At 36.1% G+C, this 25,239-nt stretch overlaps 1 protein-coding gene and 1 long non-coding RNA gene across 2 annotated transcripts in view; one reads left to right on the forward strand and one right to left on the reverse strand.

The window, feature by feature from the left end:
- The window catches only part of LOC128659479 (uncharacterized), a 94,853-nt gene extending 91,054 nt beyond the window's left edge, over positions 1-3,799 (reverse strand). The window contains exon 1 of the long non-coding RNA XR_008402401.1: positions 3,723-3,799. This is a non-coding gene — a long non-coding RNA (uncharacterized LOC128659479). The remainder of the gene's footprint in view (positions 1-3,722) is intronic.
- Positions 3,800-6,680: 2,881 nt separating this feature from the next.
- GCNT2 (glucosaminyl (N-acetyl) transferase 2 (I blood group)) overlaps positions 6,681-25,239 on the forward strand; it is a 133,496-nt gene continuing 114,937 nt past the window's right edge. The window contains exons 1-2 of the mRNA XM_053714739.1: positions 6,681-7,155; positions 8,134-8,708. Coding sequence (XP_053570714.1) covers positions 6,806-7,155; positions 8,134-8,708 — 925 coding nt within the window. The 5' untranslated portion in view covers positions 6,681-6,805. The remainder of the gene's footprint in view (positions 7,156-8,133; positions 8,709-25,239) is intronic.

Consider the following 25,239-nt stretch of genomic DNA (forward strand, 5'->3'; position numbering starts at 1 on the left):
ATGTATATATATGTTTATTTTATATATCAGTGTGTTGTTGCATTTTAATATATTATATTACCAACAGGTGTACTTTCCCTTTAAATAGGGAGAGGACACTAAGCAAACTCACCCTATGATTAAAGGGACATGAAACCCAATTTTTTTCTTTTGTGATTTAGAAAGAGCATGTCATTTTAAACCACTTTCTAATTTACTTCTATTATCTAATTTGCTTCATTTTCTTGATATCACTTGCTGAAAAGCATATCTAGATATGCTCAGTAGCTGCTGATTGGTTGCTGCACCTAGAGGCCTTGTGTGATTGGCTCACACATGTGCATTGCTATTTCTTCAACAAAGGATATCTAAAGAATTGAGCAAATTAGATAATAGAAGTAAATTGGGAAGTTGTTTAAAATTGCATGCCCTATCTGAATCATGAAAGTTTAATTTTTACTAGACTGTCCCTTTAAGTGTTCAACTGAGCACAAACTAGTCAGGGAGCTTGTGAGCCTTGTACTATTTTTAACTATGTTTAAATAAAGGTCAATTTTTATTTTACCTACTTTAGCCCTTTTTTTATACCTTCCTCCTTTACTTAAGTGCTGCTGTACAAAATATTTTTTAAAATTTAGCACAACACAGCACTAAATGCAAGTCAATAGATAATAAATAAAAAGTCATGTGATCAGGCGGCTGTCAGAAGATGCTTAGATAAAATGTCATCACAGAGGTAAAAAGTATATTAATATAACTGTGTTGGTTATGCAATATGCAAAACTGAGGAATGGGTAATAAAGGGATTATCTATCTTTTTAAACAATGACAATTCTATTGTAGACTGTCCCTTTAAAGCAAAATGTGAATTTCTAGTCTTGTAATGTTGCTTATTATGGTGTCAGTGCCATGGAACTATATGTTACTATATCAGAGGAACTGATAAAGAGATCTACATTCTTCCATGTTATTATAAACCCTTGATAAGTTAACCACTAACCAAACCAGTTTCATAAATGAGGGTGTGTTGTTGTTTTTCTTAATTACTTTTTTATTATAATAGATTTTTATTTTTATGTTGGTATAGTACATACATACATCAGAAATACTGTATTTGAACAATGAATTCAATGAAAAGTACAAGCACTTTGTTGAGGATCATCAAGCATAACAAAGAGTTTTCATGACTATAATAATCGTTTTAGAAATGCACTATTTATTGATACAAATAAATAATACTAATGACAGTGCAAGCATTTGGCTACTGCTTACTTTGGCTGAAGACATATGATAAGACATCTGTAATCCTAGAATGTACAAGCTAATAGAAGCTTGGAAATGGTATTTCACCTCAGTATAATTTTCAATTTGTATGATCAAATACAAACTAGTATTTTTTTCCAGTGCCAGCAAAGGGATCTGCAACTTTATACAGCAGAATGTCAGAGTGACGTGCATTGGGATGGTTTACACATATTCAGGCACTGCACAATGGCAGTAACTGATTTAAAGTGGTAGTAAATACCTTGTAATTACAATGTTTTCTGCAGTAATCCAACACGGTAACATTAATCTTAATGCCCTTACAGTTGACAAACCCCTTTCTTGCAATTCTTTTTAACTGTCAAACTCCCCCCACCACTTTCCATATTTGGAACAGCCAATCTGAACTTCAGCAGATATGATAAAATAACAAACTACATTTTAGAGAGAGCTATGTGGCACATTTTAAGGGACAGTCTAGTCTAAATTAAACTTTTATGATTCCAATATGGCATCCAATTTAATTTTTTTTTTCCAATTTACTTGTATCATCAAATTTGCTTTGCTCTCTTGGTAGTCTTTGTTGAAAGCTAAACCTAGGTAGGCTCATGTGCTAATTTCCAAGCCCTTAAAGGCCACCTCTTATCTCAGTGCACAGTTTTTCACAGTTAGACACTACTAGTTCATGTGTACCATACAGATAACATTGTGCTTACTCCTGTGTAGTTATTTATGAGTCATCACTGATTGGCTAAAATGCATGTCTGTCAGAAGAACTGAGATAAGGGGCAGTTTGCAGAGGCTTTGATACAAGGTAATCACAGAGGTACTAAATGTATTACTATAACAGTGTTGGTTATGCAAAACTGGGAAATGGGTAATAAAAGAAATATCTATATTTTTAAACAATAAAAATGATGGCGTAGACTGTCCCTTTAAGTTTGTAAAGCCTATTATGTTCTCTTCCAGTTAGTTTTCAAAGCAGGAAAATCTGCAATATTCAGATTTAACATATAGGATTATGGAACAAAATAAATAATTAAAAGAATAATACAAATTTGTTTTACTATGCATTAATAAAAAGGGAAAGTCTACTTGAAAATGTTATTGTTTAAATAGAAAATCCCTTTTATTACCCATTCCCCAGTTTTGCATAAACAACACTGTTATGTTAATATACTTTTTACCTCTGTGATTACCTTGTATCTAAGCCTCTTCAGACTGCCCTCCTTAACTCAGTGCTTTTTAAAACCTTGCAATTAGTGTTGACTGATGCATAACTCCACGCGATTAAAGGGACACTCAAGTCAAAATTAATTTTTTAGGATTCAGAGAGAGCAGCAATTTTAAACAAGTTTCCAATTTACTTCCATTAACAACATTTGCATTCCAATTTACTTCCATTAACAACATAGTCTTTTTATATTAACACTTTTTGAGTCACCAGTTCCTACTGAGCAAGTGCAAGAATTCACAGACTATATGTATATGCATTTGTGATTGGCTGATGGCTGTCACATGATACAGGTGGAGTGTAAATAGACAGAACTTTGAAATTTGTCAGAAAAAAATCTACTACTCATTTGAAGTTCAGACTAAGTGTTATTGCATTGTCTTGATATAATTTATTTGTTGTTTATGCAAATCTACTGTATTTACTGGTCCTTTAAGCTCAATGTTACCTATATAGCAATCATGAACTAGGACTGTCTAGCTGTTAAAAGCTAATACAATTCAGTGAGATGAGGCGGCCTTCAAGGGCTTAGAAATCAATCTATGAGCCTACCTAGGTTTAGCCTTCAACAAAGAATATCAAGAGAACAAAGCAAATTTAATGATAAAAGTAAATTGGAAAGTTTAAAATTTACTTCACTGTCCCTTTAAGAACTGTATACTACAATTCCAAAGTATTTGGAGACCTGTAAACCTAAAGAATAATATTACATAATTCTGCACTTAGTGACACCTTGGGAAATAAAATTGTGAGATTTTAGCCCCCAAACTTATACTTGCCTTGCTTTCCTCTCTAGACTCTTCTGATACGGTCTTTTTTTCAAAATTGCACCACTGGCGCTTTTGAAAAGAAGCCTAGATCAAAAGAGTGCAGAATTATGTAACATTATTTTTTACGTTTACTGTCCCTTTAAACTGATATTGTTACACTGGTCCCTCAGCACTTTGTATCAAACAGCATGTTTATTTACTTTACCTGGCTATTTAGTAAACAATGCAATGGGCTCTGTGTTATCTTTATTTGAGCTTCTGCAAATGTGGGAAAGCATTATATGCAATCATAAAGTATGTATTCACTTGTTTAGGTGCTATTGTTGCAATAATTAGTAGTAGAAATTTGTATGCTAAGAAAATAACAAAAAGCAATAATACCTTTATTGGGCCATTTGGAGATATAAATACAGTATAAGCTTTCAAGACTGCTCTGGTGTATAAAAGGGTTTGCAATGGATAAAACATACACTTACCTTTGCAATGCAGTATAGTCATTTCTGGTAGTCAAATGATTAAATGAATATTCCTAAGTGGGTTCATTACATTTCTGTTCTGTTTTTGCCAGTCTAATAGAATAATCTTGGCAAACTTACTGGCATCAATACATTGTATTGATAGCATGAAACAAAGGTAAAGTTAGGGTTGCAATCTATCCTGAACAAAAATATTGCCCATGCTAATTAGCATAATTATACAGTATAAGTACAACTCATAAAATAAAGCTGCTTGAACAGGTTTTAAATGATAATTTTTTTCAAAAAAGAAGGAAGGAAGGAAGGAAGGATGTTTCTCCACACCAGGGCCTTAACACTTGTTTTCAATATATCAAATAATGTTATTAATCTCGGTGACACATGAGAAAGTCACCTTTGAAAATTCAGTATTTGTTTACTCGCCCTCCAAACACCTCTATGGTCATTAATTGACAGGCAGTGGCAAAGCTAATATCAAGCCCACCACCTGCCTTACGTATTTCTATGGGCTTAACTTTGGTGTCATTGGATTGTGCTCTGTTGGTCGTATATTTGGGTATTAGTCACTTAGGGACACAAAGCCTAGTTTTTATAGGGCAGATGCTTATATAATGTATATATTTGTCATTATCACCTATGAGAGTAAATAGGGGCAGTGCATTCAGGGGGTCCTAAGGGGTCTCATTCCCAAGTTAGGATTGTATCTTTGGTGTCATTGGATTCTGCTCAGTCTCTGGTTTACTTGCGTAGTAATCTCTAAGTGACACAAAGTCTAGTTTTTATAGGGCAGATGTTTTTATAATGTGTATATATATATAAATAACAATACACACAAAAATAAAGTCTAGCACTCACTCACAAGCTCTCAGCTAAGTTTAAAAGAAACTGGGAGAGTCAGTTACCGCATTTAGCCAAATAGGACAAGCACAGGTACCATGTCAAGGTCTCTTAAAACCTGGGACACTAATACAGCCACACAAATGCAGGCTCACACACAGGTGCAAGCTCATATTTAAACAAACGGGGAACTAGTCAGGGTTCACAGACTTTTGTAATCACCCTTAAGCACAAGCAAAACAAGGAAAGTGGAACAGTACTCCCAGACCGGACCGGGGACACATCACATGACCCTGAAACACTGCTCAGCTATGGTGCTATAGCACTGTCAAAAAGCTGCACTATTTCTAGAGTCACATGCAGTCTTGGCCCAGACCAGCCTGGGAGCAAGTCCCTAGGGTAAATTACTAAACAGACATTACAATACACGCAAAAATAAAGTCTAGCACTCGCTCACAAGCTCTCAGCTAAGTTTTGCTTGTGCTTAAAGTGAAAGTGAATCCTAGCATTGTACAAACACTAGGATTGACTATTAAAACAAATAAAGGGGACTTTCATTCATAAAGTATAAGATACTTCATGTAGAAAGCTCCTTTATTTGTTTCAATCGATTGCCGTTCTTAGCTGCTACGGCAGCCCATGGCAAAACATTTTTTTGCTAAGAGGTGACGTTTTCACCTCTTAGCCAATAACCGGGCGGCAAATCCGGCTTGGCACCCATGGGAGCCGGATTTACCATGCGGCTATTGGCTAAGAGCTGAAAACGTCACCTCTTAGCAAATAAATGTTTTAACCGTGGTCTACTGTAGCAGCTAAGAACGGCAATCGATTGAAACAAATAAAGGAGCTTTCTACATGAGGTATCTTATACTTCATGAATGAAAGTCTCCTTTATTTGTTTCAATAGTCAATCCTAGTGTTTGTACAATGCTAGGATTCACTTTCACTTTAAGGGTGATTACAAAAGTCTGTAAACCCTGGCTAGTCCCCAGTTTGTTTGAATATGAGCTTGCACCTGTGTGTGAGCCTGCATTTGTGTGGCTGTATTAGGGTCCCAGGTTTTTCAAGAGACCTTGACGTGATAAAAAGTGTCTAACTTTATTTTTCAAATAAACAAATCACTGTAATGCATTTTACAATATTTTCTTTCACTTGTAACAAAAAAGTGTTTTAATATTATGTATTTAGTAGTAAATGTCCTGTAAACCTTATTATTATTAATCAGTTATTTGTAGAGTGCCAACAGATTCCTCAAAAATTAGTATTATGCCACTCTAATATTTGCATTGGAACTAGGAATTAAGATGACACTATTGCTATAATCAATTCAGAATGACAATAAGATTCTGACAAACACATTAGATTTTGCTAGTTACTGAATAGAGAGAGGGCTATCACGTTAATCTAAGTGCTATTGTTGAATAAAGATGTTGAAAAATTGTAAACTGAATAATGCATTGTTTACTGTTTCTATCTGAAAATTGAGTTTGGACAATTTTCTCTACTTTTATCATGGCACTCTGGCAGATATCATTTTATTTTTTTGGAGTTCCAATCCTATATAGAGTTTGAGGGTGTTTTTGTTTGTGTAATCCATGAACCGTCAAGGTTGTTTCTGCAATGTGCATTTGATTTCGTAACCAAAAATTGTATGTGGTCTTGTTTCCTCTTTTAAAAAATGACTACAGTTCATTTAAACGTTCTCTAATTACAATACTTCATTTTGTGAATTCGCTGAGCAAAACATATTTATTTCAATATATATAATTAATACCTTGGTTTCATGAGAAAGCTTACTTTTTCTTGGCAACATAAACCGAGTTAGGAATGCACAATTGCACATGCTATAGACCCTGTCCGATGTCGCAACGCAATAAATAGAATCACATTACTCTATAGCTGCTTGTCCAATCAGTCACTTGCTTCATTCTTATGTAAAAAAAAGGTAACACAAACAGAAAAAATCTATTCACGCTTTGGAAAAAAAACCAAGTACAAAAACTATAACACTGCCACCGGTGTTTAAGAGGCAGGCGGGGCGGAGTTCCGGAGATAGCCGAATGCCTGAGGGAACGCTGGGGATTGGGAAACATAATTAGATACAACACCGGGAAAGGCTGATATACCGCCATCTCTTACAATACAAAAAGGAATCTGATAATCAAATGGCAAACAAATCCAAGGGCAAAAACAGCTTTTGGATAAGAAACTGCAAAACTGTTTCACCATAGCCAACGAAGAAAGAAATGCTTATTTCAAAGCGCTATGCTTTTTCTTTATTTACTTTGCTCGCTATGACTTTCATCATGTGCTGCATTAATTATGGGAAAGAATGGAGAAGCCTGAAGTCGGTACCATTTTCAAACACGTCTATGCTTTTGGATGCTGCATGTGAGGCTTTAATTCACAAAAATAAATATTTCTTATGGGGAAATGCTGAGGGAAAAACACCCTTTACCAAAAACATGGACTGTGGTGAATATATGAGACAAAACCACTACATCACCTCCCCGTTGTCAGATGAGGAAGCTGCCTTCCCTATAGCCTATATAATGACACTGCATAAGGAATTCCATACGTTTGAGAGGCTGTTTAGGTAGGCTTACCATAATTTTTAGAGGTGAAACTGGGACCACCTGGTGTGGTGCCCGTAGGGGTGTGGTCAAGGGGGCGTGGCTATTACCGGTCCTTTTAAAGTAGTAGCTTTTATATGCGTAATGTTTTGTGGATACTCTACCCTTCCTCAGTCAACCGAGTGAATCATACAGTTTAAATAGACCATAACACCACCCCCTAGTGAAAAAGGCACCATTACGTTGTCATGGCAACCCATACACAACATGAGCAAATAAATCATTCATCTAAATCTCAGATTCTAAATAATGCCAAACATCAAGCATAATTATCAATTTCATAAAATAGTGAAAAGCGTATACATCACACAATTTAATATCTGCAGTGTAATATGTGTTTTATGTGTCTAATTAAGGAACAGAGCCAAATACTTATAAGGCATAAATGCAACATTGAATGAAATAAGTAAAAGAGAAACACATACCTGCTAAAGCTGTTTTTACGACGCTACTCTATACCATAACGCAGGAAGATTACAGCCAAAATGCTATCTTGTATGAAGAAAAGCAAGATCCACGCCAAAAATCCTGCCTCTCTGCACTTCCTGTTCATACTCCTCCTGTTCATACTCCCCAGGGGTCAAATGGGGGGTGTTAAATTCTTAGAAAAATAAACCAAGTAGCCCTACAAAATTAAAAAACCCTATGCTGCTCACTCAGCCTGTATTACTAAATGTAAAATTTGAAGGACACAGACTCTAAGCTAAGCAGGCCTGTATGTAACAAAGTACCAGCCTCCAACTATGCTGGAGAGTCACAGTCCAGTCATTTTGAATAATGTATCCGGGTTTCAGGCGGTCTTAAACTCGTATACATGATTTGAAACCCAGAGGTGGCAACCCTACTGGGACAGAATGAACAACTGGGTGGGACACTGGGACAGCGCCTCTAAACAGGGACAATCCCAGTAAAAGTGGGACTTCTGGTAAGCCTATGTTTAGGTCCATATATATGCCCCAGAATGTATACTGTATTCATGTAGATGAGAAGGCAAATGCTGATTTTATATTGGCTGTGCATAGTTTAGTGGACTGTTTCCCAAATGTTTTTCTGTCCTCTAAAATGGAGCCTGTGGTGTATGGTGGAATATCAAGACTCCAGGCTGATCTGAACTGCATGAAAGACCTGGTGGCAGCAGGTGTCAAATGGAAATACGTTATAAACACATGTGGTCAGGATTTCCCTTTGAAGACAAACAAAGAAATAATACAATATCTTAAAAAATGGAATGGGAAAAACATTACACCTGGGGTGCTGCCCCCAAATCACGCGAAGCCTAGAACACTATATGTTCATATTGAAGATATTGTTAATTCTCGTGTTAAGAGAACCCGGATTAAAAAAACTTCCCCACCGCATAATATATCCATATACTTTGGTACAGCATATGTTGCACTCTCAAGGGAGTTCGCACAGTTTATACTGGAAGACAAGAGAGCCACTGACCTGCTGAAATGGTCAAAGGATACTTACAGCCCCGATGAACATTACTGGGTGACACTGAACAGAATACCTGGCGAGTATAATGTTAAATTAATGTATTTTGAAGTTTAACTCAATTATTATGTATTTTTTAAAATATAGTACAATATAATATTGCTTCTAAATTACCTTTTAGTCGTCCTAGCTTTCTTTTGATTGTACATTTCCTCTCTGCTTACATTTTCTGTGTTAACCCCTTAACGACCAAGGGCGTACGCCACACGTCCTCAAAAAAAAAATACAGTTAATGACCGAGGACGTGTGGCGTACGTCCTTGGTCTGGAAAGCAGCTGGAAGCGATCCTGCTCGCTTCCAGCTGCTTTCCAGTTATTGCAGTGATGCCTCAATATGGAGGCATCCTGCAATAACCCCCCTTGGCCATCCGATGCAGAGAGAGCCACTCTGTGGCCCTCTCTGCACCGGACATCGGTGGCCGGTATCGTTGGCGGGTGGGAGCTTACGTGGGAGGCGGGTGGGCGGCCATCGATGCTGTGTGTGGAGGGGGGTGGGATCGGGGGCGGGACCTACAGGGACGCGCACGGGAGGGTGGTGGGCGGGCGGGAGCGGGTGGGAACCGCTACACTACAGAAAAAAAAAAGTTCAAAGTAAAAATAAATACATTTTCAGTATTATAAATGTAATCTAAGGGATCTGGAAGGGGTTGGGGGTTGGTCTTGGTGGGGGGGGAAAGCTACACTACAGAAAAGGGATTTTTTTTTTAAGAAAAGCCACATTTTTTACAAAACTGGGTACTGGCAGACAGCTGCCAGTACCCAAGATGGCGCCCATTAAGGCAGAGGGGAAGGGTTAGAGAGCTGTTTGGTGGGGATCAGTGAGGTTGGGGTCTAAGGGGGGATCCTACACATCAGCATATGTAAATATGCTTCTTTTTTTTTTTTTTAAAAAAAGGGCCAAATACCTTTTTATTTTAGTACTGGCAGAGTTTCTGCCAGTCCTTAAGATGGCGGGGACAATTGTGGGGTGGGGGAGGGAAGAGAGCTGTTTGGGAGGGATCAGGGGGTCTGATGTTTCAGGTGGGAGGCTGAGCTCTACACTAAAGCTAAAATTAACCCTGCAAGCTCCCTACAAGCTACATAATTAACCCCTTCACTGCTAGCCATAATACACGTGTGATGCGCAGCAGCATTTAGAGGCCTTCTAATTACCAAAAAGCAATGCCAAAGCCATATATGTCTATTTCTGAACAAAGGGGATCCCAGAGAAGCATTTACAACCATTTGTGCCATAATTGCACAAGCTGTTTGTAAATAATTTCAGTGAGAAACCTAAAATTGAGAAAAATGTAACGTTTTTTTTAATTTGATCGCATTTGGCGGTGAAATGGTGGCATGAAATATACCAAAATTGGCCTAGATCAATACTTGGTGTTGTCTACTACACTAAAGCTAAAACTAACCCAAAAAGCTCCCTACATGCTCCCTAATTAACCCCTTCACTGCTGGGCATAATACACGTGTGGTGCGCAGTGGCATTTAGCTGCCTTCTAATTACCAAAAAGCAACGCCAAAGTCATATATGTTTGCTATTTCTGAACAAAGGGGATCCCAGAGAAGAATTTACAACCATTTATGCCATAATTGCACAAGCTGTTTGTAAATAATTTCAGTGAGAAACCAAAAGTTTGTGAAAAAATTTGTGAAAAGTGAACGATTTTTTGTATTTGATTGCATTTGGCGGTGAAATGGTGGCATGAAATATACCAAAATGGGCCTAGATCAATACTTTGGGTTGTCTACTAAAAAAAATATATACATGTCAATGGATATTGAGAGATTCCTGAAAGATATCAGTGTTCTAATGTAACTATCGCTAATTTTGAAAAGAAATGGTTTGGAAATAGCAAAGTGCTACTTGTATTTATGGCCCTATAGTTTACAAAAAAAGCAAAAAACATGTAAACATTGGGTATTTCTAAACTCAGGACAAAATTTAGAAACTATTTAGCATGGGTGTTTTTTGGTGGTTGTAGATGTGTAACAGATTTTGGGGGTCAAAGTTAGAAAAAGTGTGTTTTTTTTTTTTTTCCATTTTTTTTTATAGTAAATTATAAGATATGATGAAAATAATGGTATCTTTAGAAAGTCCATTTAATGGCGAGAAAAACGGTATATAATATGTGTGGGTACAGTAAATGAGTAAGAGGAAAATTACAGCTAAACACAAACATCTCAAAAATGTAAAAATAGCCTTGGTCCCAAACGGACAGAAAATGGAAAAGTGCTGTGGTCATTAAGGGGTTAAAGGGACACTGAACCCAAATTTATTCTTTTGTGATTCAGATAGAGCATGACATTTTAAGCAACTTTCTAATTTACTCCTATTATCAAATTTTCTTTATTCTCTTGGTATCTTTATTTGAAATGCAAGAATGTAAGTTTAGATGCCGGACCATTTTTGGTGAACAACCTGCTTTGTTCTTGCTGATTGGTGGATAAATTCATCCACCTATAAACTGAAGAGTACTGAACCAAAAAAAAAAAGCTTAGATGTCTTCTTTTTCAAATAGATATAGCAAGAGAACGAAGAAAAATTAATAGGAGTAAATTAGAAAGTTGCTTAAAATTGCATGCTCTATCTGAATCGCGAAAGAAAAAAATTAGGTTCAGTGTCCCTTTTAAGTATATTATTATTATTATTATACACTAATTCATACTATACAGAGCATGGTATGGTTTTAGGGGGAAAAAAACAACCTTTCATAACATATTAAAACCAAAAGATGGCACATCTCAAAATAATTTTTGAGTTGTCACAACAATGGATAGTGGTATAGTAAGCAATACTGTACATGCATATATCATTTAAAGTAGGGTTGCACCGATACCATTTTTTTATGACTGAGTACAAGTACCTATACTTGTTTTCAAATACTCGCCGATACCAATTACCGATACTTTTTTTTTTTTTTTTTTTATGTTATGTGACAGTTTACCAAGCACAATACAGACTAATTATTTAAGATTCCTTCTTTATTATTATAATAAAGGACTGTAATTCAAAAGACATTATGAAATAATACAAGTTTTATTTGTCACAAAGTTCACTGAATATGTTTATAAATAAAAAATATTACAATAAAATATTAAATTTAAAGGGGTGATACAATTGGCTTGTAGGGCTGTTATATAACGTCAATCTGACATTTGTATCGAGGTTCGATTCTAAGTTGAACAGCCTTTATCTTTCCCCCACTACTGCATGGGGCAGAAAGATATTTTTGGGTCATTTTAGCCAGAGCTGGCAATCTGTTTATTAACTGCCCAGTACTTCAGGGGTTTGTCTGAACGAGGTACAGTGATCTCTCCTACAATATTACAAATAACAGCAATGTGTATTGGCAGAACAGTAGTAAACAATTTTTAGTTTAGTCTACACTCCAGTTTAAAATGAAATGGGAACATGCAGTTTTAAAAAAACACCACAAGATAGCATATGGGTAGGAAGTGGAGGTATCTGTTTAAGTATCGGTGCATTTGCACGAGTACAAGTACTTGGTATCGGTACCGATACTAGTATTGGTATCGGTGCAACCCTAATTTAAAGGTATATGAAACCCAAAAATGTTCTTTTGTGATTCAGACGGATTATGCCATTATAAAAAAAAAAGTTTCTAATTTACTTCTATTATCAAATTTGCTTTGTTCCCATGATATTCTGTGTTGAAAAAGTGCTGCTATCTAGTGCTCTTGCTAATAGAAACATTGCAAAACTGCTGCCATATAGTGCTACAGAAATGTATGACCCTGATTTTAACAAAATAATTCTCAAGAAAGGTGCTTTCAGTCCGTGTATTAAATAAAGTTTCTTTATTGACACAGGTTAAAAAGGACCTCAGAGTCCACGGAACATCAGCAAGGGTATAGTGTGTCAGATTGGCTTACGCGTTTCGGCGTGAGCTGTAATCATAGCCTGTACTATCTGGCACACTGCACCTATTTAAATGGTTAAATGAGCATTCATTGGTTAAAGGGACACTCAATCAAAATTAAACTTTCATTATTCAAATAGAACATGCCATTTTAAACAACTTTCCAATTTACTTCCATTAACAAAATGTGCACAGTCTTTTTATATTTAAACTTTTTGAGTCACCAGCTCCTACTGAGCATGTGCAAGAATAAGTGTGTATGCATTTGTGAATGGCTGATGACTCACATGGTACGTGTATGCATTTGTGATTGGCTGATGGCTGGATCAATATCTTTATTTAGGAATCTTAAACAGCAACGTTTCGGGGTTTTAACCCCTTAGTCATGCTATTGATATATACACTCTGTGCTCATTTATACTCTATACTTGGCGCCAAACTGACTTTTCACGGTCCTATGCCGCCATCTATTGGTCATCTATAGTATTTTCAAAAGTGTACAAAAATCAATTAAAGGGCCAGTAAACACAGCAGATTTGCATAATCAACAGATGCAAGATAACAAGACAATACAATAGCATTTACTCTGAATTTCAAATGAGTAGTAGATTCTTTTTTAACACATTTCAAAGTTATGTATATTTCCACTCCCCCTGTACCATGTGATAGCAATCAGCCAATCACAAATGCATATACGTATAGTCTGAGTTCTTGCACATGCTCAGTAGGAGTTGGTGACTCAAAAAAGTGTAAATATTAAAGACTGTGCACATTTTTTTTTAATGGAAGTAAATTGGAAAGTTGTTTAAAATTACATGCTGTATCTGAATCATGAAAATGTAATAAAACCTGATTGTCCCTTTAAAAACAATGGGATACACCACTCTATTTAACATATCATTTTTGCTACATTATTACATGTCTTATTGCCACAGTCTAATGCATCCTATTCCTGACAACACTATACATATTGATATAATCTAATACACGTATCTCCTATTTTATTGAAGCTAATTGCCTTGCTATGTACATCATTATAGTTAAGCTACAAAAAGCATGATAAATCAAAATCTCTATTTAGTCCTTTCGCGTGAGTGTGTCAAATTTATTTATCCACCACATTTCTCGTTGTTTTAGTAGCTGTTCCCTATTCATCCCATTTCTGGGCGTTTGTATTTGTTCTATTATCTGCCATCTTAACTGGCTTATTGCATGGCCACTTTCTAAGAAATGTTTGGATAATGGGGCCTCTAGATTTTTTCTTTCTAATATTGGACCTATGCTGGCTAAGTCTTTGATTTTTTTTTTTTTTGTGTCGTCTCTCCTAGATATATCAGGGAGCACGGACACTTTATTAGATACACTACATAGCAAGGCAATTAGCTTCTATAAAATAGGAGATAAATGTATTAGATTATATCAATATGTATAGTGTTGTCAGGAATAGGATGCATTAGACTGTGGCAATAAGAGCTGTAATAATGTAGCAAAAATGATATGTTAAATAGAGGGGTGTATCCCATTGTTTTTGATTTTTGTACACTTTTGAAAATACTATAGATGACCAATAGATGGTAGCATAGGACCGTGAAAAGTCAGTTTGGCGCCAAGTATAGGGTATAAATGAGCAGAGTGTATATATCAATAGCATGACTAAGGGGTTAAAACCCCGAAACGTTGCTGTTTTTTAAGATTCCTAAATAAAGATATTGAACAATGCTGGAGACTTCCCATTTGTTGCTATATAACAGGGGAAATAGCAGTTTTTTACCCCAGTCTCACGAGCACTTACACAGAGGTAGCAGATGTGCTGGAATTCTAACTACATTGAAGCTGTCACATGGTACAGGGGGAGTGGAAAAATACATAACTTTAAAAATTGTCAGAAAAAAAATCTACTACTCATTTGAAGTTCAGACAAAGTGCTTTTGCATTGTCTCGTTATCTTGCATTTGTTGATGCAAATCTACTGTGTTGACTGGTCCTTTAATCATAAAATGTAAAATTTCCATAAATACAGCCTCAAGCAATGTTAAATGTTACCTGTGTTGCAAAGGTAAACACAGGATTATACATAGCACATATTGTTCCCAAACCTGCATATAAAGCCAAAAAATTGCAAAAGACACCTGCACCATACATATAACAAATTGTTAAAGATCTAATCATTATTGTTAAACTTATTAGACCAAATAGGGTTCACCTACAAACTACGGGTTAAGTCTTTGCAATATGTCAAGCATAATTTAACATAAAGCCTTTAGCTTTATATTACACTGGTTGACACAAAAATAGACTTTGCTATCCTATTAAGTACAAATTCCCTTAACCAAATAATCGTATGACTACTATGATGTCCAAGGCTTAATACTATATATGTAACCCAGAAAGTGTTTATATAAAAAATATACAAACATTTAACCTTTTAAAGCCGTTATGACATTCTATTCCGTCATAATTAGACTGGGCTTTAAAGCCGTTATGACGGAATAGAACGTCATAGCTAACGGCTGTCCTGAAGCCTTCTGTGCTTCAAGGATTTAATCGCGGTCTGGAGGGCGTTCCTAGGATTGTAGGGACGCCCCCCAGATGCGATCCAATAATTGAAATCTCGCGATCGTATGCACGATCGCGTAGTTTCAATTTGTCTACATCGGAACAGTTGTTCCGATGTAGGCACTTTAACCCTGTCACGAAAGGATTAAATCCAAATCTGGTCGGAAATCCAATGTCCACATGAAAACCAAAAACAGGTTAATTTATATTTAAATTAGATAAAAAGTTATAATAATTATTCATAATGATCATTAGGAATAACGACCCCTGTTGGATACAAGTATACTCGTAGTCAAAATAAAAATAATACATGTAAATCTCAACTAAAAATTGTATATGCATATATATCAAGTAAATAAATTAATTAAATTTATAACTACAACAATGTATAACAAAACATACATACAGTGTGTCATATAATGTATACAGTATAATTAAATCAACTAGAACTGAAGACACTCAGTCTATTGCCAAAAATTGATTAAATCGTATTCTGAGTTGAGTCCTGTGGGTTCCCTTGTTTTTAACCTGAATATCCAAAACATCTCTTGGCTTTCAAGTCTTTTGGTTCTATCCCCACCTCTGCCTACTATGGGAATTCTCTCAATGATATTCCATTTAAAGGGACATTAAACACTAAATACATGCTAGATAGAATAATGCATTCAAATAAAAGATTAGTCCATGACTAACATGTAGATGTATTTTTTTAAAGTTTCATTAGTTGTTTAAAAAGTGACAAAATAAGTGTAAAGTTTTAGTGTCTATAAAACACTCGGAGCTGCCATGTTGTAACTTGTGTTACCTTCTCTGCTGTGGCCAATTAGGGACAGTTATAAATAGGTCACTAGAGTGTGCAACCAATGGTTATGCTGGATTTAACAGTGTTCTGAACTTCCATTTCTAACAGGAACTGAAAAGCTCACAATTTCAGAATTGAATTATAGTCAAAGAGGACAAAATAAATAATGAAAGTATATTGCAGAGTTGTTTTATTATATACAATTTATCATTTTATATTACCATCTCAAAGTGTTTAATGTCCCTTTAAAGATATCGGTGCTCTTATTATGAAACTGAACAAAGTGTTTGTACTCGGGGTTTTTTGGCTTTACATATATGTATAGTAGAGAATTGTTCTCTAATCCTAGAGTTTACGTTCCTAGTGGTAAGTCCCACGTATTGTAAGGAGCATGCATCACATGTAATGAAATATACTACAAAATTACAAGTGCAATTGAGACAACTGTGAATTTCAAAATTCTCCCATGTAGCCATAGATATAAATGTCTCCCCTTAAAGTACGTTCACATGGTGTACACTTCGATTTGCCACATTTGAACTTACCTTTATGTTGAAGCCAGGTATAGGCGGATTGTTTAGGTTTAACCACTTCTTAGGATGCCACAGAATTGCCAAGTATCTTCGCTTTCCTATAGGCGCATCTCATGCCTTTATCAACTATAGGGACTAATAGGTCATCCACGACTAGTACTTTAAAATGTTTACGTACTATATTACACACTTTGTTATATTGTGCACTATAATTGGTAATAAATGTAACACCAATGTAAGAGGTTAAACTGTTGCAGTTTTCACTCCACAGTAGCCATACAGAAATGTTACTGGACACATGTAAGGTGCGCTTTCAGGTGATTTTGGAAAATAACTATAGAGGGAAGAGTGGGGAATGCTTTGGACCTATGTGCTGAAGATAAACAGCTAAGCTGTTTAATGCTTATAGATCTGTCATTATCACCATTATGAAGAGGGAATGACAACGAAACAACTTCAGTAACAGACCCCCCCTAAAGGACTTTAAAGTGATGATAAATCCGAGCATTAAAGAAACACTAGGATTTACCATCACTAAAAATAAAGTTGAGTTTAAGTGATCAATTATTAAAAAAAAAAAAATGGTGCTAAACTCACCCTGACTGTGCCGCTGCACCTCGCTAATCTCAGCGGCTCTGGACGCCTACGGCGCAGCACTCTTCTACCAATGAGGTGAAGTTTGCACCTCTAAACCAATAGCCGTGCTAGCATACAGAACACTGTCAGATGACATGCATGGCTATTGGTTTACAGGTATTGGTTTACAGGTACAAACGTCACCTCATTATTTTTAGTGATGGTAAATCCTAGCTTTGGTTATACGCTCGGATTTACCATCACTTTAATACTACCATTTGCACTTGGTTTGCATAGTAGTAGTAGTGCAAGGACAGGATAAATTCTGATTATCCTAGCCTTGGTGAAGGAATAATCTAGATTTTATTAAAGAGACAGAGACGAGTATTTTGCATAAGCCTTTTCCTTTACTGCTCAACAGCCATTCAAAGTAACATAATACAATTTAAAAGTTTAACATAGAAATAACAAATGAATATGGAAACCAATGAGAAACAACCCTGAATGGTGTGATCAAGGGCAGACCAATCAGAAAAGTTAATTCTAGTATAAACAGTCCCAATAATATTCCAACTGCCTCTTTGAACTTTGGTGCTGGAAAAAATATGGTAGGAGTCTTCAGAAATAAGTCCCAAAGAAAATACAAAAAACAATAGCAAGAAGCCTAAGAAATAAAGAAAAACATTTTCCATGAAGACCATCAGGAAGGAACGAAGGTTGAGGATGAATTCCTGCAGAAGTTGAAGAAGCTTGTGTGTGCTAATTTTGATCACAAAGAATATCCTCATATTCCTGAAGGAGGTTGAAATCCTGTAGAAGAGGAACCAGGAGCTGACATAAATATAGATTGATTAGTTATCAAATAATAGATTAATAATTATAAAAAATAAAATTTGCCCAAGGGTATGGGAAGGGAGGGAGAATACTCGTCTCTGTCTCTTTAATAAAATCTAGATAATTCCTTCACCAAGGCTAGGATAATCAGAATTTTATTACAAGGACAGAGACTCCTATTTTGCAAGTTTAAAGCTAGACATAAATTTAATCCAGAAGGCGTTGAGGCAAATAATTGATAGGTTTAAAATAAAATTGTCTGAAGACCTGAATCAGATAACCAGTCTTCTGCATTTAGAATTTCTTTTTAGGGAAGCGGATATGCAGCTCCCCTTACTGAATGAGAAGATAGATTTATCTATACCTGCTTCATTCATGACCCATTTAATCCATCTACTAATAGAAGTAGAAGAAACAGGAGCATGAGGAGGAAAATAAGAAATTAAAAGTTGGTTAGAAGAGGAATTTCTAAAGGGTAAGGTACTATTTTCGTATTCTTTCAGGCAAAGAACGACACACAAGGAAGGACAATCCGTAAAATAGGGATAGAAAATAGAAGACATGGATTTAGTTCTTCTAGAAATGCTAAACATGACTTCTTGAGGAGAAAACATTTTTGAAGAAAAATCAATAGCTTTCACATCTGATACTCTTCTACAAGTTAAAAGGCAGAGAAGAGTAGCCAGTTTGCAAGAAAGCTATTTTAAATAAAGAGACTGGCCAAGATTGAAAGAGAGAGATTAGGTTAACATCCCAAAAGGAAGAATATTTGGAAGAAGGGTGTCTTTTTTTAAGCTTAATAGATCTCATAAGCCTAGCAATAGAAATATATTGGCCAACGGGCAAATTTTTGATTAGTTCATGACCAGCTCAAATAGCTGATCTATAGGCTAGACTGTCGTCAAATAAAGAAGTTAGAAAATTCAAGATCCCAGCTAGAGGAGCTGAAAAGGGATCCAAATGTCTTTGATCGCACCAGCTAGCCCATCTGGACCAGGAGGATAGATAACATTTCTTGGTTACTGGAGCCCAGGCATCCTGTAATAGAGATTTAGCTGATGCAGAAAGTCCTTCGGAAGTCCAGGATCCCCGGAAATTGTCCAAGCAGTAAGCTGGAGAGAACCTTGAAGAACAAGGTCATGAAAACCTTCTAAGGGATCTAATAGGAGATGGGGAACAAGTGGAAAAAGTACCGGGAAGAGAGAGGACATCTCCAGAAGATATGGGTACCACGATTGGGTTGGCCAAAATGGAGATATCAAAACCAGAGAAATCTTGTTCCTCCTGACAACATTCAGTATACAAGGAATCATTGAAAAAGGAGGGAAAGCATAGGCTCCCTGAGGAGGCCAAGTCTAAAGGAAAGCATCCACTGCTAATGCTTCCGGATCTGAACGCCAGCTGAAAAAAGGAAGAATCTGATAATTCAGACGGGAAGCAAATAAATCTTATCAAGAAGGAACCTCTGATAGATTGTAATTTGAGAAAGATATCTGGGTGTAATCTCCAATCGCTTGAGTCCAAAATGTATTGGGAACCCCAGTCTGCTGCAATGTTGGAAAGACCTGGAATATACTCTGCTCGAACCGAGATATTGTTCTGAAGGCATTGATGAACAAAATGTTTTGTTATATCTGATAATTGTTTGGACGGAGTGCCACCCAAACGATTCAGATATTGGACTGCAGAAATATTGTCCATGCGTAAAAGAATCGAAATGGAAGATCTCTGCTTGATAAAACTCTTTATTGCAAAGGAACCTGCTATCAGTTGTAGACTATTTATATGCAGTTTGCGTTCCGAGGAAGACCATTTGCCCACCGTAATCTGGGAACTTCATCTGGCACCCCAGCCCGAGTTGCTTGCATCTGATTCGATAATAATATCTGGAGCTTTTCCGAATATAGCTTTGCAATTCCATGCTTCTATATTGGAAAGCCACCAGATCAATTCTGTCTGAGCATCTTCTGACAAAGAGATTCTGTAAAATTGGAAAAACCCTTCCTCAAATAAGAAATTTTTAATCTCCTCTGTAATGAAGGAGAGCTGGGAAAATTGCCTGAATTGAAGCCGAAAGAAGACCTACAATTCGAGCGAGAGTTCTGATAGGAAATAACTTTTTTCTTTAGAAAATGAAAAATTTCTAATTTGATTTTGTTCACCTTCTCTAAGGGAAGACTCAAAGTAGAAAGAGAGGTGTCTATTAGAAAACCTAAAAACATTCGTTTTTGTGAAGGAATGAGAACCGATTTCTTGAAATTAATAAGAAAACCCAGGTTCTTTGAAATATCCATAGTTAGATCTAGATAAGATAGAAGAATAGATTGATCTTGATTTATTAGGATATCGTTCAGATAAATAGACGCACACTCTCTCTCTCTCTCTCTCTCTCTCTCTCTCTCTCTTTCTTTTTCTCTTTCTCTTTCTTTTTCTCTTTCTCTTTCTCTTTCTCTTTCTCTTTCTCTTTCTCTTTTTCTCTCTTTTTTCTCTCTTTTTCTCTCTTTTTCTCTCTTTTTCTCTCTTTTTCTCTCTTTTTCTCTCTTTTTCTCTCTTTTTCTCTCTTTTTCTCTCTTTTTCTCTCTTTTTCTCTCTTTTTCTCTCTTTTTCTCTCTTTTTCTCTCTTTTTCTCTCTTTTTCTCTTTTTCTTTCTCTTTCTCTTTCTTTTTCTTTTTCTTTTTCTTTTTCTTTTTCTTTTTCTTTTTCTTTCTCTTTTTCTTTCTCTTTTTCTTTCTCTTTTTCTTTCTCTTTTTCTTTCTCTTTTTCTTTCTCTTTTTCTTTCTCTTTTTCTTTCTCTTTTTCTTTCTCTTTTTCTTTTTTTCTCTTTCTCTTTTTTTCTCTTTCTCTTTTTTTCTCTTTCTCTTTTTTTCTCTTTCTCTTTTTTTCTCTTTCTCTTTCTCGTTGCTGAGAAAATAATTTTTGTTGTTTGGGGCCAGTTCTATAGCCTGTTTGGAGAGAAGATGATTTGAATCTGTTTTTGATAAAATTATCGGATTTGGGGGATGGGATTGGAAAGGAGGACAAATTAAGTCTAGAAGGAGACCTGAGACAGACTGAATGACCCAAATGTCTTTCCGATTTTTTTATGAAAAGGGACAAACTTTGTGTCCTCAAACTTTGTGTGAGAAAAAATTAATGTTGGGTGAATATAGGGAGCTTACCTGAGAAGGGTCTTGGACGGGATCTAGTCCTGGAGAATCTTGGGTTCCATGGTCGACTTCTTGATGGGAAGAAGTTTGTGAGGAGGGGTTTGGAGGAGGGAAGGCTTGAAACTGAGGTCTGTTTGAAAAGTATGGATGGCCGGGAAAACAACCTCGTCCTTTCCCAGCCCAGTCAAAAACATGATTGAAAGAAGGGTAAAATACTTTCTTAGTGGTAGCTTTAACCTTATTTAAAGAGTTAAAGGTATTAACATAGGTGTTTAGCTCTTTTAAGCCTAAGTCTCCAAATAATAAACCCTCAGCCTGGGGACCCATTTCTGTAGGGGCAAAGTCTGAAATTTTTGGATCTATTCTGCGTAAAATGATCCTTCTACTCTGAGTGGATAGAGCTGTATTAGCGTCCCCCAATAAATAAATGGACCTTTTGGATCCATTGCCTCATAATATATGGATCAATTAAAACTTTAACAATGGCTTCTTCTGTAAGCTCAAACATCTTAGTGATAGGTCCCAGAGTGTCTAGAAACCTATCCTGACATGCCTTAAGGAACTTATCAGGACCTTTCTTAATGTTAAAGTTTTTTGTACTCACACACTTAATAATATTAGCATCCACTTCTGGGGTAACAGAGGATTTATGTGGTAATTCAGGTCTGGGGCATTCAGCCCTAAGTGTAGATCTAGCTTTGGCCGATAAAGATTTTCTTAGGTAATGATCTATGAAAATCCTCAGGGTCTAGGTATTCTTCACCTACATTATCAATAAGACTCTTTTTTTTTTTTTTTTAGTTTTTTTTTAACAGACTTTCTGATTTTTTTTTTTTTTTTTTTTTTTTTTTCTTTTTAGGAGTATAATCAGAAGAGCTGTCTGACAGTTCCTGAGTATAAATAGATTGCCACGAGTCATTATCATCATTAGGAAAACTGGAGTCCAAAAACTCAGATGTAGATATTAAATCTACCTTCCTTTTATTCGCTTTTTTAGAAGGAGTAGCATCTTCAGATTCTGAATCAGAAGAAACAATTTTGTTCTTTTTAATACAAGACTTAACTCTGTCTGGGGTATCCAGACTGAAAACTCCTTTTTTAATTTTCTTTTGTAATAATAGATTTGTATGTCTCTCTTAGATACAGGTATACCCCGCTCATACAGCGGGTTAGGGACCGGAGCCCCGCTGTAAAGTGAAAACCGCCTTAAAGTGAAACAAGGCAGTTTTAGCTTTTTATTCACTTGCCAGTGTGTTTAAAGACTTTAAAAAATGTTTGAACTAACATATATTAGGGGTGCAGTAGTGCTAAGTTTAGTTTAACACTAGCACAGCACAGTATTCAATAAATACTGTACCTGTAAAATAGTGACAATTACTGTAGTAAAATTTGCCAGACTATAGCACTGAGACACAGATTGCACTGTAATGCTGTAAACAGAGTGAACTAAGCATAACAAAATTGTGCCAGTCACTTTACTTGCAATCTCACAATGATTACAGCACTGTTTCAAAATCCTTGGAGGCTGAACTTCAGCTCCACAGAGCGCTGTATTAGCGAATCGCTGTAAAGTGAAGCGCTGTAAAGTGAGGTATACCTGTAAATGTTTTTTCTTTGTCTTAGCTTTCCTAGGAGAAACATTATTCTCAGTGACAGTGTTAGAAACTGTCTGGTATTTATTTCTATAATCTTTTATAGTATTGTCCAAGTTGTCTGTAAAATACTTTTCAGAAAAGGAAACAATCAGTAACACTAAGGGTGTGTTACTACTAGGGGGCGCACAGGACCCTATATGATTACTATGTAAATAGGCTAAGAGAGAAGAGAACAAGATATTACATATAATAACTATAATAAAATATACTATACGGAATAATGTAAACAAAAAATAAACAATTCTTATAAATATGGGACTATGAGAAACATAGGATACAACACAAATAATAGCAAATACAGTAATAAGAAATTCCTGAAAGGTTCTTATCTGGAAATGCTGTCTTCTTCTGCAATGTTATATAGATGGTAAATGTCCCAATTGGGGTGGGTATAGTCCCAAATGATGAATGTGATCAAATACCAGGATGATCAATGATCAGGAACACAGATGACTGGAGTCAGCTGCTTTGTCAGGGAAATCAGGATCTAAGAGCAAGTTTTCTCTGTGAAAAAAATCACAAAAAGACAAAGGCGCCTCCTAGTGTAATACAGTTGGTGAAAGAGATTTGTTAGGTAATCAAAAAGGTACTCACAAGTGGAGCAGCACCCAATTGTGCTAAATCAAACAGACTGGGATCTCAGTGTCCCAGCTCACTGACACTGCAAGGAAACTGGTTTCTCCAATGTCTTGCCGGACTGACAGAGCTCAGACTCTCACAAAGAGGTTTACATAAAACCAAATTTTATTAATAAAATAAAAATCTCAGTGTCTCATGACACTAGATATTAAAAGAACAAGCAACGCGTTTCTCAGACTGCTGTCTGTTTCATCAGGCTTCTATTGATACAATGAGAGTACTGGCTTAAATAAAAACATATGACCAATCCCAGTTCATTAACACCTGACACACCCAACCAGGTGTACTAAGACCTAATTGGTCTCAATATAACCACTGACATAATAAACAAAATAGAATAACAATCTCTAAACATCTAAAAACATTTTAAAAAATTAATCATGAGAATGAGTATATATACATACACACACATAAATATAAATATAATTAATTGTTTTGTTTATCATATTTGTGATCTACAAATGAAAGTATGTTTGTTTATATCATGTTCATTTCCATTTACATTAAGATTGCGAATAGGTTCATTAGTGTTGTACTATATATATATAAAATGATAGTGATAGGCATTGCATTTATTAATTAAAATCAATTACAGTGTTTGTTTTTTAATTGTTTAAGGGGCGGAGTATTACCCTTTAAATAGCACACCCTCTGAGAAGGGGGATATGTCTATGATTACGGCCAGGCTGGCCGAAACATGTTAGGCTGTGCTTGCTGAATTGTTGTTTTTTTATCAGAGGCTCTGCTGCACAGGGTCTTTTATTGTGATATGACCTGCTGAGAATAAAGATTTGGATTTTTTACCTTATGACGACGCCTGGATATCATTTCATCTTTATTTCAATATTATTCGGAGTTTGGGGAGCTCCATTTTTCTTTTCCGGAGCGTCCGGTGACGTCATTTTCCAAGGACGGAGAGAGGGGACCTGAATTGTGGTGCACCCGGAAGTCATGTGATAGCGTTTGTCGGCATTTCCGCTGCTGTGGAGTGGAGGGCTAGAGATACGTACCTGAAAAGCTAAGCGGTCCGCTAAGAGGAAGGACCGGTGAATTGAAGTAAAGAAACAGGACTACTACATCCAGGGTAGACGAATATTGCCCCGAAGAGTGAGTAGATGGTCAAATCTGTTTACATTATTCACGCTTCCTGTATGTTGCTGCCTCCATGTTGCCTGCTATTTATCGCTTGTGAGCTATCTCATTTTTGACTGTGCACCTTACATAATCAGTTTGATTGTTTTATCCCCCATCTGGCTGCGGGCTGTTTGAAGCCTTATAGGAAAGCTGATTTCAGCACTTGGGAACTGTTTTTTCTGCTTTTTGATTACCCCACTTCGCGAGTGCTGTTGTTTGGTTTTTCTTGCTTTCCCTGGAATAAATGATATATATATTCTAATGAATACTATGACGTCATTAATAACAGCAGAGAACTCTGACATTAATACGAGCAATGCCACTGAAACCTTTTTTTCACTATCTAAAGTGGATGATTTAGATCTACAGGGCCTTGAACTGGAGGATTTATTCGGTTTAGATGGGCCAGATGTACAACTTAGTGAACTCTTTTCACAAATGGAACGATTAAGGTTAAAAGAACAAAGACTTAAACTTGATACCTGGACTCTGAACAAATATTTGTTGCTTAGAATGATCCCAAGAGGTTTGCGTGTTTATAAATTTCCAACCTTTGAAACCTCAGACGAAACCTTCATTCAGGAGTGGAATGAGGTTTTGACTGAATGCTCACTACGTTTAATGCAATTACTTGTCAATTATAAAACTGTACAATTGGTAGTTGTAAGACAGGCAATAGAAGGTTTACAACAGGAGCTAAACAAATTTAGAGAGATAGATGGATATGGGGTTTTGGATAAAACCTTACAAAACATTATTGAGACAAATAAAACTGAGATTATTCATGTTAAACACACTAAA

This window comes from Bombina bombina, chromosome 5, assembly GCF_027579735.1.
Source record: "Bombina bombina isolate aBomBom1 chromosome 5, aBomBom1.pri, whole genome shotgun sequence".
Lineage (NCBI taxonomy): Eukaryota > Metazoa > Chordata > Amphibia > Anura > Bombinatoridae > Bombina > Bombina bombina.